The sequence below is a fragment of the Rana temporaria genome, chromosome 7 (assembly GCF_905171775.1).
Source record: "Rana temporaria chromosome 7, aRanTem1.1, whole genome shotgun sequence".
NCBI classification, from domain to species: Eukaryota; Metazoa; Chordata; class Amphibia; order Anura; family Ranidae; genus Rana; species Rana temporaria.
This window is the reverse complement of record NC_053495.1, coordinates 168,511,218-168,525,282: the sequence shown is the minus strand read 5'-3', so window position 1 is coordinate 168,525,282 and position 14,065 is coordinate 168,511,218. Positions and strand designations below refer to the sequence as shown.

The 14,065-nt window shown below is 42.1% G+C and overlaps 1 protein-coding gene across 8 annotated transcripts in view; it reads left to right on the top strand.

The window, feature by feature from the left end:
- RC3H1 (ring finger and CCCH-type domains 1) overlaps positions 1-14,065 on the top strand; it is a 109,331-nt gene that overhangs the window by 69,841 nt on the left and 25,425 nt on the right. For 6 of the 8 annotated variants that reach the window (XM_040360390.1, XM_040360393.1, XM_040360387.1 and 3 more), the window contains exons 6-11: positions 647-847; positions 1,071-1,203; positions 2,385-2,536; positions 10,395-10,507; positions 13,054-13,332; positions 13,481-13,698. In XM_040360390.1, coding sequence (XP_040216324.1) covers positions 647-847; positions 1,071-1,203; positions 2,385-2,536; positions 10,395-10,507; positions 13,054-13,332; positions 13,481-13,698 — 1,096 coding nt within the window. The remainder of the gene's footprint in view (positions 1-646; positions 848-1,070; positions 1,204-2,384; positions 2,537-10,394; positions 10,508-13,053; positions 13,333-13,480; positions 13,699-14,065) is intronic. The other 2 variants (XM_040360389.1, XM_040360392.1) reach the window with 2 other exon arrangements.

The window sequence follows — 14,065 nt, the reverse complement described above, 5'->3', positions numbered from 1 at the left end:
GCGGTTAAGCAGTTTCTGATACTTAAATAGTTCATCTGGGCCAAACCGTTTCCCTTACTAAGCCATGAGGCTGCTGTGAGCGCTGAATCGCACTGTATGTAACATTTAGCTACATACTGTATGTAGCTAAGGTGTTCCGGCAGTAACTTGAGAGACTTTCCATCCACTGCTGGAACAAAATCAAGTTGGGCTAAATGCTTCTTGACCATTCAGAGGATGCCTGATATTTTTTTAAATTATTGAAGGCGAAGCTCTGATTGGCTGAGGTGGAGAGGCGGGGGGATATCATGGTGTCCATGTCAGCCAATCAGGGAAAACCTTATGTTTGTTAATAACAATATAAGACTTCCTCTGACTGGCTAAAAAGCGCTCAAGCCCAACAACATGCAGTATGACACAGTATGAGTTTACAGCAGCCATATCATTTAGTTAAGGAAATTGTTCATTGTGCCAGCCTGGGTATTAGGCTTTTTAAGATTAGCTGGGTAAACGCATACAAAGGTGGAAAAAAAAAAAATGTAACTCAATGTAATCTGCAACATGAGAGTGGAAGTTGCTGTGGGGAGCACACATTTTGCAGTGAAATGGGACAACAACAGTTTAAGTACAACTGTGTAAGACTTAACAGAGTATTTTACAATTTCAGGTCACAAAGCGTGATGAAGATTCCTCCCTGATGCAGTTAAAGGAGGAGTTTCGCACTTATGAAGCACTGCGCAGAGAGCATGATTCTCAGATTGTACAGATCGCTATGGAGGCTGGCTTGCGCATTGCTCCTGATCAATGGTCCTCTCTTTTGTATGGGGATCAGTCTCACAAATCCCATATGCAATCCATAATTGACAAGGTAACCGCCTCATTCCTGCCCCATCCAAAAAAATTTTGTCTGTCAGTTTGTCTTGTTCTCCCCATGTCCTGACTGTTTTCTAACGTACCTTACATAATGATTGGGCCCCATCTTGATTCCATAACCTTTGGTTCTGTGTTCCTACCCTTACCCTGTGTCTTTTTTGAATTTGATGGTTTGAAAGTCATGCTAGTTCATTTATTACAAGAAAGTTTTTGTTAAGTTGCAGACCCCGGCCTCGTTTGCTCAGAGCGTCCAGGAACTGACCATTGCTCTGCAGAGGACTGGAGACCCTGCCAATCTCAACAGATTACGTCCCCATCTAGAGCTGCTGGCAAATATAGATCCAAGCCCTGGTAAGTGTTTGTAAACCTGACAGAAATCTGGAATTGAATGACTAGTACAAGCGATTGAGAAAATCTGTTGAAAAATACTGCTTTCAAAGTGCTTGTCTGATATTCTGATCATTAGTACACAGCTTTCGAGAGCCGATAAAGACAACGACAGTTCATGCGAAAATATATGTAGGAGGAAGCACAAAAAATGTTCTCATATGTTAACAATACGAACCATTTTTCGTTCGTATTGTATTTGTACGAAATAAATCGTGTGACCAGGACCACGCATGCTCAGAAATAATAGAATACATGCAGTACAATAGAATACATGACATCACTTCTGAAGTTGTAGTCTGTCCTACAAGAATTTTCGTAACTTTAGTAACCAATTGTTTTTTGATATGAGAATAGCATGCAAATATATAAATAAAAAAATAAATACAAAGCTGACGATGGAATGAAAATATGCTTGCATGCATTAATGGGTTAGTTTGGATTGCATAGGATTGTAACAGCCCTTGTTTATAGCACTTATACAAATAATAATTGGCTGGGAAAATCAATCTTGGCAAATCAATTCTCCCATAAGCAGGCTCAGCCATAGTCGTGGAGGTGTCTACAAACATACAGAGTTTTACCAATCAGACTGTAAATGGTGGGATTGGGCATTCTGTGTAATTTCTGCAGGCACCTTTATTATTTGGAAACCACCTAATAAATTCATAGTGACCACACCAGATATTTATTAAAAAGGAGATTGTTGTAAATCAGACGTTACGTGGCACAAATCCATGTTGCAGGTGACTGCCACTGCTTCCACCTAGCAACATTGGTATGTGTGTTTGTTATACTACAGATGTATTAAGGGAGCCATTTGTAGACTGTTTAGCAACACCTACTGTACATTGCTTGCTTCATTCATGAATCTTTAGCCTTACTCTACTTATACCAGAATGAACTGTAGGCAAATCTAAAAGACACACATTATGGTATCTCTGTAATCCTTGATGCATCATTAAATGAATTTTTCAAATGCAAGCAGTGTAAGTAACTGGGGCTGTGAGACAGATGCAGCATTAGACCTAGGTAAGTATAAAAAAAAAAAGAAAACCATTCTTCTTTTTTTAAAGTGTGTAAAATGTGATTTTCTAGCATCATCTTGACAATTGCAGAGATTTATTTTGTTAATCCTTTTGCAGATGCTCCACCTCCAACATGGGAACAGCTAGAAAACGGTCTTGTGGCCGTGAAGACTGTTGTTCATGGGCTGGTGGATTACATCCAGAACCACAGCAAGAAGGGGACTGATCAGCAGCAGGTGAGCGAGGCGCGGAGCTACTGCATGATTCAGGTACCGCTTTAGAGCTACAAAATTGTCTCCAACCAGTTGCTTTTTTTGGAAAATCCAAGTAAAATTGTTTTGCTTCCAGGGTGCTAGACAGTCTCGCTATGAATGAAAATGATAAATTAGGCAAGATGCACAAAACATTTTGTATAAGGGTCTAGCACACATGAAATTAAGTGTTTAACCATCTCCTTCCCCAACTGAATTAGATATCCACAGCAGGGTGGGAGGCAGAGAATACAGAATAGTATGGTGAATTATAATCGGTATAGTACCAGTACTGCACTCTGCCTTCATACTCAGCATGGACACAAAAGACTAGAGATTGACCGATATAGTTTTTTCAGGGCTAATACCAATACCGATTTTTCGGCCACCTTTCTGGCCGATAGATATTGAGTGACGTTATTCTGTCCATCGCTGTCACCCAGATGCAGCGTGTCACTTGCCGCTGTCGCCCAGATGCAGCATGTCACCACTTACGCTTCTTATGGCAGCATCTCCCCAGCGGCGTCCGAGCGGGTTAACTTCCACATGCAGACGGGCAGTGAGAGATGACGTAACTATCGCTCTGTCAAAAGCAGCCTTCACTGCCCTGCTGTAGGAGGTTGATGCAAGGCGGGCAGTAAAAGATAATGTCATCTCTCTGCTGCTGGTCACACCGCTGACAAAGATTGACGGGGGCAGGGAGGAGGTCTGACCAAAATCGGTAAGCTTCTAACCGATACCGATTATTTGGCTAATTTCAATATCAGCCCCCAGTAATTGGCTGTTCCGATAATCGGTCGACCCCCACAGAAGACCCATCCGTTTCAGCCCCATGTAGCTTAGTTTTCGGCCCTGCCCACAGCAGTAATGTTCTAAAGTATCTAGCACAATGTTAATCTGCCTGTCTTTTTTCTGTTTTGGATATTTTTCTGTATAAGTGCTTTTGAGGTTTCTGGTGCCATGCATAGTATGGTGCTGAATTTTTAAATTGCTTGGCATTTGTATACATGCATGGTTAGGTTCTGTTCCATTGGATCATGGGGCTTTCTGCATATGTGGCTGCAAGGTATGCAACACCATTGTATACGGAACTTGGTGCCTTTATTTACTACACATTGATACTTATAGATCAATAAAAGCTGTTAAACATGCATGCTGTTGCTTATTGGGTTAGAGGTATCTAATCCCATAATTATTTGTCTTATACCTTCATTTTCCTTGCCCAAGGCCTGTGAGCTGACTGATTTCTGGGTACTTTCCTAATTGTGGTTGTCATTGGTGTAGATGAAGCGCCTGCATCTTAAGTAAACCTGCAACCCTGGATTCCCCTCTGGTCCACTATTTTTTATGATGTTTGCACTACTGTAATGCATATATAATTCAGCAAATTGGACCAAGAATGCTGTCAGTATTTGTGTAAGGCAACAGAGATGTAGTATCAATCAAACAATACAGGGCAGCGGCTGGTTATTCATAGATGCTGGGTTATTGGTTGTAGTAGATGCTGATAAGGTGTTTGAATGTGCCATCATCCCAATAACTAATAGTATTTAGAAACCCTCTTTTGTGTTATAGGCATAGGCTGAGACAGTGTATTTTCGTAAAAGAGAATAAAAAGACTTTAACACAAAATATTTAAAAGGAACACATGTGTACTTTACGCCTCAGAGACTGCATGGGATCTATCCGCAACGCTCCCCGAACTGCCCGCGATGTTGTTCTCCAGAGGGTACCTATATCCACATGTTCTGGGCCTGTCCCAGGCTCTCGGATTATTGGTCCGCAGTTTTTGAGACCATTAATGTCCGTCTCCACCCGGATGTCCTGGTTTCTCCAGAGCTGGCTCTGCTGGGGGTACAGGATGATGAGCAGAGGCCTAGGTATACCAAGCTGCTAATGTCTCTGCTATTTTTTTACGCCAAAAAGGTGATTCTGTTCAAATGGACCTCCAGGGCCCCCCACGGTGGGGGCATGGATGGATGCAGTTAATGCTGTCTTGCCTCTGTATAAACTTACATACCTGAACTGAGCATGTCCTCTGAAGTTTGAGCGTGTGTGGGGTCCATGGACTAACCCTTTTATGATTCTGATTGTATTGGGGTCCTCGCTTGGCTGTGGGTTCCCCTCTGCCCCCCCCCCCCCCCCCCCCCCTCCTCTTCCCCCCCCCCCCCCACACTTCTCCTCCCCCCACTCCTCCTCTTCCCCTCCCTCCTTCCCTGCTCACGCCTTCAATTTTGTTGACTACATTAATGACATGTTGCATCTCTCCTGCTAACTCATGTGCTCCATGTGTTTTTTTCTGTATTATTTTCGTTTCCTTCTGAATTGTGATTTCTGTATTGTGCCTTGTACCATTTGTGCATCAATAAAGACCAACCTTGTTGTTAAAAGGAACACGTGTACATCAAAAGAGGTCTTCTTCATCTGCTTTTGCATAATGTACCTTTCTTTGTGTTCCACACTGTGAGGAGATGTACTATTGAATGCAAAGCCACTTTTGATGTACATGTGCTCCTTTTAAATATGTTGGTATAATTAAAAGTATTTTTATTCTCTTGTATAAAAATGCGCTGCCTTAGCCCATGCCTATATAACCCTACTGGGTTAATGGCTGGAACCTTCAGGTGTTTGAACACTGGCAAGGCTTTGCTAGACCCTTGGTGCACTTCTATATGCCTGGCCACTCTGCAGCACCTCTGTTTTTTGCTAGCGTCCTTGTACGATTGACATCTTCTCCTTTACAGAATGATTATTTGCTTCACTATTTTTTTTTACAATTAACTCTTCTGTCAACTCCTCACTGTCTTTTAACTTGACAATGGAAGCAATGCATCTGGATTGGTAAAACCTTGGGAGCCGTACCCAGCCCCCACACTGTGGGGATCGCCTATGTTGGTTCAGGTACTTAATCCTGCTTGGGTGCTCATCTTGGCACTTGTAGTAAGCTGCAGGGTGCAAGCGGATCTGTCCCCATGTGGAAGGGGCCTTAGTGGTTAAGATCAGAGGTATCCTTCAGTGAGATTCTAAATGAGTTCTGAGCCTAATTCAAAGCCGTACCCTTTGCTCCATTCTATTCAAGGCCTTTCCAATGCACCACCCTATTGGCCTGGAAAAAAACACTCCTTCCTTTGACCTCCCTATGCGCCTCTCCAGCCAAGCAAGAAACTCCATAGCTTTGTAAAATATGCAGTCAAGTCTTGACAATGGTGAAGTTGTTGCTACCACACTCATGGGGGGGCAATAACATGCTAGCTTCACAGGCTGGGGAGGGGGGTTCCATTTCCTCACAGTTCAGGCAACATTGTCTCTGAACGCATCAGGAAACTCTTCATATGATCTTTTCTGCAAAGTGGCCTTTCTAGTCAGATGTCTCTGAAACAGCGTCTCTCTTGTAGGAAGCCGTTCTTGATCCTTCACAAAGACAAAGTACGCCATACATGATTCGGGTTTTTAATTCAGCCAGCATTGTGTGGATGTGTGAATCCTGTGTCATTGTGTTCTGATGGCCTCCAGAATACACTGATCAGCACTCCAGCTGATAGGCTGCAAGTGCTGATGGTTTGAAAAATTGGACAAAGGGACATTTTCCAGCAGTACCGTTCATGAGATGTCGATTAGAATGAACAGGAACAGCCATTTTTAAATTGAAATTATTGCCAAAGTGGCTAAATTTTGATCCATGTATGGCCAGCGTTACTGGCTCTTTATTGAAAACATATTCCTTCCCTCTTTGCGTTTTGCTCCTAAGCACCCTAAAGAGATTTCCAGACATTGTCGGAGCCATCAGAGTTTTTTCAAAAGCCATAGCTCCTATAACAAAGACGGATTCTCACTTTGTTGTGTTGACCGGGGCCTTGCAAGGGACATCCTACTTCAAATTCAGTGTTGCTAGGTTGGTGGGTGTTTCCCGGGCCTTCCATCATCTCTTGCCCAGCTTTGCAAAGCTCCTATCTTCTCCAAGTTCTACCTGCTGGATGTCCAAGCTTCTGCAGATGCTACTTTTGACCACAAGGTTCTTGCAGCAGCACATTGACCCTTAGTGTTGGGCCTCTGTGGCACAGTTCTGTTTGCCTTGTTCCTATTCATTTCTTGGGGAAGCAATAGGGTCTTTGAATATCCAGTCTGTGTCCTGTGCTGTACAATAACGATAAGAGGAATATTGACTTGCCTTTTAATTCCATATCTTAAAGTACAGGACACCTTCCCTCTCCCTGTATTACTTGCTAAAAAACGGAAGTCTCATGCAGTGGGGTAGAGTTAGAGGGGTATTCCCATGCAGGGTATCTATTAGAGCTTTGACAGTGTTCAATCCCCTGAAGGTGCCAGCTTATAACTCAGGATATCTGAATATCCAGCCTATGTCCTTTACTGTTCTCCAAAATATAGAATTTGCATGCAAGTCAATTGCTTCTTTCCTTAAGTACTACTTACTGTATTTGTGCATCTTTGAGAAGAGACCTTTTCTGGTCTCTCTATATATCATGCTAAATAAAACCTGAAAATATATTCTTTCCTTGGTATGATCATGAGGAAATGGGGCTAGAAGGGCTATTGTATAGAGATGCACCATTACAATTAAGACTTGGTACTTGGGGGGTACCTTCTGGTTCTAACAGTATTTTTATTTATTTAAGCAGAATTAAGCATAGTCTCTTTGTATTCTAAGATTAGCAGAAGAATTGTATAGCATGCTCATGGGATGATATGAGAATTTTTTTATTTTTTTTTCCCATTTTAAGAAGAAACCTAGCTTGATGACATGCAATTCAGCAAGCTGTATCTGGGGGGCATCAATCTACCTAGGCTACTTTTGACGAAAAAGTCCTTGATATCCATTTTGTTGTATTTATCGTCACATTGAAATGCGTTACATTTATACTTTGGATCCACTTTCTCAAAGGAAATTGTAGCTGCTTTGCTGTTTATGCGCTTAGGCAGGACTTCTAAAGGTTTATAAATCAACCCCAGGTAAATCAAAAGCTTTGGGGCTCCTCCTAGGCTATTGAAAAAAACAAACCAAAAAAAAAATATACTTTTATAACTCACTTCATCAAGCTGCTCCTATGTGCCCATTCCCCACAGCCTCTTCTATTCAGCGCTCTGGTTGGTGTTTGCAGCTTGTATGCCATTGCATACAGTACAGGACCATCGGTCCTTCAATGTTAGAATGGCGAGAGCCTGGCCACAAGCGTGTTGGAGAGGACCAATTGCCAGCTATTGATTGAGAAAAGATAAGCCAAGTAAAAGTGCTTTTCTTCATTGTATCTGACACAAGATCTTTAGTAGTAAACTTGGGTTTTATGCAGCTACCTTTTTAGGTGATTGGACAGTGGCCTAAAGAATGGGGGAAAAAACCTGCAAGATATTTAACATTCCGTCAGAAAAAATCCACACTTTTCTTGTCGGAATTTGCTATTGTGTGTACGCAGAATTAGAGCCTGTCTTGTTCAGTGACTGGCCCCACTTTGAAATACCCTTTTCTTTCTTCTTCCAAAGCTTTCTGCTCAGCTATACCTTGAGGAGGGTTTCCTTCAGAAATGGACAATCCCCCTGGTTGACCCTACCATTTCTTGCCCTAATAAGACCTTGTTGATTCCTGTGGGAGATGTTTTTGTCTTTAAAGAGGAGGTCCACCTGAATTAAAAAAAAAAAAAAAGCCAGCAGCTACTAATGGTGCAGCTGCTGACTTAAAAAAAAAATGGACGCTTACCTGTCCAGCGCGCTCACAATGTCGGCGGTTGAGCAATCGCTCGTCCCTGGGCTGCCCCCGCCACCATCCTCGGTGAGGGAATCAGGAAGTGAAGCTTTGCGGCCTCACTGCCCGGTTCCCTACTGCGCATGCGCGAGTAGCGTGGCGCTTCCTCACTGGTCCCCGCTCTCTCCTGGGAACAGTGTGTTTCCCAGGAGACAGCAGGGGAGGGAGAGTGGGAGTGGCCTGAAAGTGGGTCAAATACCTGTTTTTGGGTGGAACTCCGCTTTAAGGACCTAGTTTATAAGAGGTTGGAATCCCTCTTGAAGGCTTTGTTTTCTTTGGTTTGTCCCGACATGCAACCTATGGTTGCTTCCATATCCATCTGCCAGTCTCTGCTGCCTGGACTAAGCGCATGACCCTAGACTCTGGCTTTATTTTAACGGATCCCTTCATTTACCACCACCTATAGCTTTCTTGCTTTGCACTACCGTTAATACGGATTAGCAGATACACTTCACCAGAGTTCCTGGATATACCCCTTTTCATTTAGATGAAAAGGATCCTGTAGGTCAAAGACCGTAGGCTCCTGAGGCTAAGAAGTTTTGTTGGACTCCCCCACCTCCCCAAACTCGCCAAGTCTCTGTTTCAGTGAAGGTGTGCTCTAACTGCACAAACCCCCATGTAACCAAACAGTTGCTAAATGCAGTGTGAATGGGGCCATTGGAAAGCATTGTCTGAGTTTAGCTGTGGTAGATAACTTGATCTATCCGCGACCAAAAGCTGAATTCGATCTGCCCGTGTGGTAAAGGCCTTAAAGGGTGCTTTTCTCCCTGTTCTTGCCAAGGTGGTTTGCTCTTTCCACCTTAACCAGAAACGTTTTCCTCTCTCCTATATCTTGTTCTGAAACATCCTAAGAAAAGCTCAATCCACTGTCTCAATGTAGTATGCGCTATGAGAGTCGCCCGCTCAGCTGCTATCTGCCTCTGCTCCATCCCAACTAGGTCAATTAGACAAGTCATCTTATAATTTGAGCCTTTATAGGTGAAAAGAGAGGTTTCCACCCTTGTTAGGGCGCACTTCACTAAATCCATTAGTGTTTTTTTTTTTTTTTTTTTTTATATGGGCTTTTCAAGATCAGGCATCTTTCTAGTCTTCTGTTCACAGACCATCTGTCTTGTCAGAAGGGCCTTCAGGCTTCATTTGATGCCATTTCCCCAATGCTTCAAGCTGCTCTGAGTTTTTTGTCTAGTTTTTCTGTGACCCATTGCTACATGGGCCTGTTAGCGTTTGCTTGTTGCTCACCCCTCAGTTGGACTGCTTTTGAACATACAATTTTTAAGATTCTGTGTGACTTGCCTACAAAATCAGTTTCTTGAAGTACAGTGGTGCAGGACACAAGTCCCTCCTTGCACCTTATGAGTTTCCTATTGCTTACTGGAAGTAGGGGTTTTATAAGACATGTCCCTGCAGTTTTATTTTTTTATTAAATTTTTTCCTAGTGTCCAGTCACCTAAAGGTAGCTGCATATTGGCCATGGTCAAGACTAAAATCCTGTACTTTTTTTTTTTTTTTTTCAAGAAAATCATTATTCAGGCAAGTCATAAATTCAGGTTTTACAGGTACTCATGGCAAATAAATCCCTTGCAGTCTTGGTTGAGCCCCACTGCAAGTGTAGTTTACTTCCTATATTCTCGGAGTTCAGGTTTAGGGCTGGTTCACACCACAAAAAACACACTCCTTACCGGATGCATTTCTGCATGTGCGTTATTGCGCTTTTGGCGTGTTCCGGTGGGTTTTTGATGCGTTCGCGTGCATTCTGGTGCGGTTTTTATGCATTTACTGCGTTCCAGTACAGTCCAGGACTTAAAAAATGCTGCATGTTTTTTTTTTTTTTTTTTTTTCTGGAACTGGAAAGTCCTGGAATTTACTGCACTGGTGTGACCTATGCTATTGGAAACCATATAACCTATGTGTTTTTGACACAGAAAAAAAAACTGCACTGGACTACATGTGGTGTGAACTTGCCCTTAGAATGTCTGTGAGGTTTATTTGAAATATAGTTTGTTTTGCACATTATGTAATGATAGACTCTTTACAGTTGGCAGGGTTCTATATTATTGTTTTTGTTGAAAAATGACTGTGCATGTAAAGATAGCCCCAATAATTGCATTTCTATTTGTACAGCCGCCACAGCACAGCAAGTACAAGACCTATATGTGCAGGGACATGAAACAGAGGGGAGGCTGTCCCCGAGGAGCTAGCTGCACCTTTGCTCATTCCCAAGAAGAGTTGGAGAAGTAAGTACTTTTTTTAAAAGTTGATTTTGAGTAACAATACAGACATCTAATCTACTGTACATTGTCTATTTAGGTATTTACAGTAATGCCTCGTACAAACTATAAGTTGTTTAACCCAGCGGGCTGAAAGAAAAAAAAAAAACTGAAGCGCTCAGGAGGAGAACCTGTACTAAAAATCCGATCCGTTGGTACAGCAATCTCCCCCGCTAAGCTATTGTGTTATGACTGTGGGCGCCATTGGCTGAGAGTGCTGATCTGATGCTGATTGGCAGACTTTTTTTGGTCACGCCCCTTTGCCCACCAACATGTCAGGGAAAAAAAAATGTAAAAAACAATCACCGATTTTGAAAAAGGATCACCCTCTTGTCAGTTTTTTGTTGAACCACCTTTTACTTTAATTACAGCATTTAGTCTGTTGGGATTTGTCTCTACTAACTTTGCACATAGATTTTGCATTATTTGCCCACTCTCTTCTTTGCAGAACTGCTCAATTTCAGTTAATTTTGATGGTGAACTGCAGTCTTCAAGTCTTTACACAGCTTTTCAATTGGGTTTAAGTCTGGGCTCTGACTAGGCCATGCAAGGACATTCATCTTTTTCTCCTTCAACCCCTCTGTGGTCACTTTTGCTGTATGCTTTGGGTCACTGTCATGTTGGAAGATGAATCTTCTCATTGACAACTTAATGGCAGATTTTCCTCAAGAATTTGACTGTATTTTGTCCCATCCATTTCCCTTCTATTCCTTCTATCCTGACAAGTCCTCCAGTGCCTGCTACAGAGAAACGCTTCCATAACAGGATATTACCATCATCATAATTTGCTGTAGGAGTGGTGTTATTTGGATGCAAGTTGTGCTGGATTTCCACCAGACATATCATTTGGTGTTGAGGCCATATAATTCAATTTTAGTCTTATCTGACCATAACACCTCCAGGTCTGTGTTGTACCAAATCCCTTCCAATTCTTAATGATATACTTCACTGTGGTTATAGGCATTGATAAAGCCTTTGAAATTGTTTGGTATCCATCTCCTGACTTGTCCCTGTCCACAAATGTATCCCAATGATCCCGGTGACAGTGCCTTTCCACCCATAGTTGATGGTTTGCTTCAGTTGCACTGCCATTGACTGAAATGCTCCAGGAAAGCTCTTTCCGTGCTGAGCTAATCAAAATGACCTCAGCTGATCTCAGTTCAAAGTCAAATGGCTTTGTGTGCCATTTTGAAGGTGATTAGCTACACCTGGTTGAGTTCAAGTAATTTTTTCATTTTTTAGGAGGGGGGTTTGAATTTTTTCATTCTTTTTCTGTCATGTTGGTGGGATGTCTTTCACTTGGATGTTATACGTTTTATAGCACTAGTAAATACAGCTAGATAAATCAAACTGTCTGTCCTTAATTTCTGGCTGCAAAGCAACAAAATGTGATTATTTTAAAGACTGGAGATTCTTTTCTACACCCAATGTATATTTAACACACAAAAGGGAGCAGAGCAAGCAAGAGATGTTCATTGCTGAGGTTTACACTTTAAATGGCTTTCTTAACTCACGGTTTGTGAGGTATATTGTTTTACAAATAATATGGTTCTGCAGTGAGAAACTGATTCTCCTATTTTGGACTTTAGAATATCATGTTTAAACCAGAGAGGTTATTGTGGCAAAGCCTTAAAGTGTCTATGTTGCTAGGATAGAAGGTTTAAGAGTGACGCACCCTATAAAAGAAAAATTTGATTACCTATCTGGTGGCCAGCTAGGCAAATTTTCACTTTTGTTGCAGTCCTACTTTCACTTTGTAGGACTTGTGAGTTTTTTCAATAGTATTTTTTCCAGCTGGGTGTTGTGGCTCCTCCTGCCAGTTGCTTTATGTACTGTAACCTGTGATATGGCAGCTGGTGGGAGGAACCATGCTGCATATTGGAGGACACACTGTTTGATCTACCCGGGAGTGTCAGCAACGCATGCTGGCAAGTTTAAAGATTTGGCAGTATTCATCATCTTTTAGGGTATGCTTTGTCCTCAGACTTCTTATTGTGGGATTGAAAGTTTGGTGACAGAACTTCTGATTCAAATCAGCACAAAAATAAAGTCGTTTCTAGTTAAACTGTGATCTAAAAATAAATGTATTATTCATGGAAATTATCAAGTACCTTTTAGTAAACAAGAAGTATATGAACTCTGGCAGCAGAAATAAACTGCAGGTACTTGAAGGACTTATCTTCCAGCATGAACCGGGAACCCTGAAACCTGGAGTGCTTAGTATGTAAACCTTTATTTAGAGCTCCTCTGGCCTGCTCTCTCCTCCTGCATTCCTTTGGCCAGAGAGGCCATGCACCATATTGAAGGAACTGCAGTGAAGCTCATCTCGCCGTTAAATCACCTACCGTGTAAGACGCATGTGGATAATAAAGCCAAACAATGTGCAAATTTAATTTCCTATTTCAAGTGGGCTAACCTTATATTGTGCTATATATTCCTCCTTATTCAATTTTTTAAAAGTAATTTGTTTTGCATTTCTTTTTTTTTTTTTTTTTTTTTTTTTTTTTTTAAAGGTTTCGAAAAATGAACAAGCGCTTGGTTCCTCGGCGCCCACTGAGTGCCTCTCTTGGTCAGCTGAATGAAGTTGGGCTGCCTACCGGATCTATACACTCAGATGAGGGTCCTATGGATTTACCTAGTCGGAAACAAGCTGGCCTTCCCAATGGCATAGTGTCTGGAAACTCTGTGACACAGCTCATCTCCCGTGGGACGGACTCCGGCTACGACTCTGTTATGAAGCCAGTGAAACTGGATCATCTGAGCAACAGTGCCCCAGGCTCCCCTCCAGAGCTGTATGTTTGTTTTTGTTTTTTTCCTTCTATAGTAGTTGGTATTTCATCGAACAGTGTTAGTAGATTGATAACACAGGTCACAGCATGTAGCATTAGGATTATGAAACTTTGATTGCCAATTTTGTAATTTTGTTTTGTTTTTCTTCAGCCTGGACTCCGTCCCCAAATCTTCTATTGCCTCCTTACCCGTCAGCTCACATCCACCTCCACAGCGTGTTTCTGGTGATCTCCCCCCATTGCCTGTATCTAAACAGATCCAGATGGTACCACGAGGTTCCCAGATTTATGCTTCTCCCCAGGCGGATATGTTTTATTCTGACCCAAGGGGAGGAGGGCCTCCATTTGAGTCTGTACCCTATCCTCCAAGTAAGTTTTAGCTTCCCTTTGTCATTCTGTTTGGCTTGCTCATGCTGTATGCATTTTTCTATACATGGGTTTTTGGACATTTCTTTATACCTTGGGTGCAATTTGTCAGCTTTTGTGAAATTATGTATGCTTTTGCTTCATATAAATCCACGTGATGTACATCTGTAGATCAGTGGTTCTCAACCTCAGTCCTCAAGTACCTCCAACAGGCCATGTTTTTGGAAATTTCTCTTGTATAAAATAGCTGTCCAAAATGCCAAGCCATTGACTTTGATTTAAAGCATCTGTGCAAGATAAAGGAAAACCTGCAAACATGGCCTGTTAGGCGTACTTGAGGACTGAGGTTGAGAACCACTGCTGTAGACAA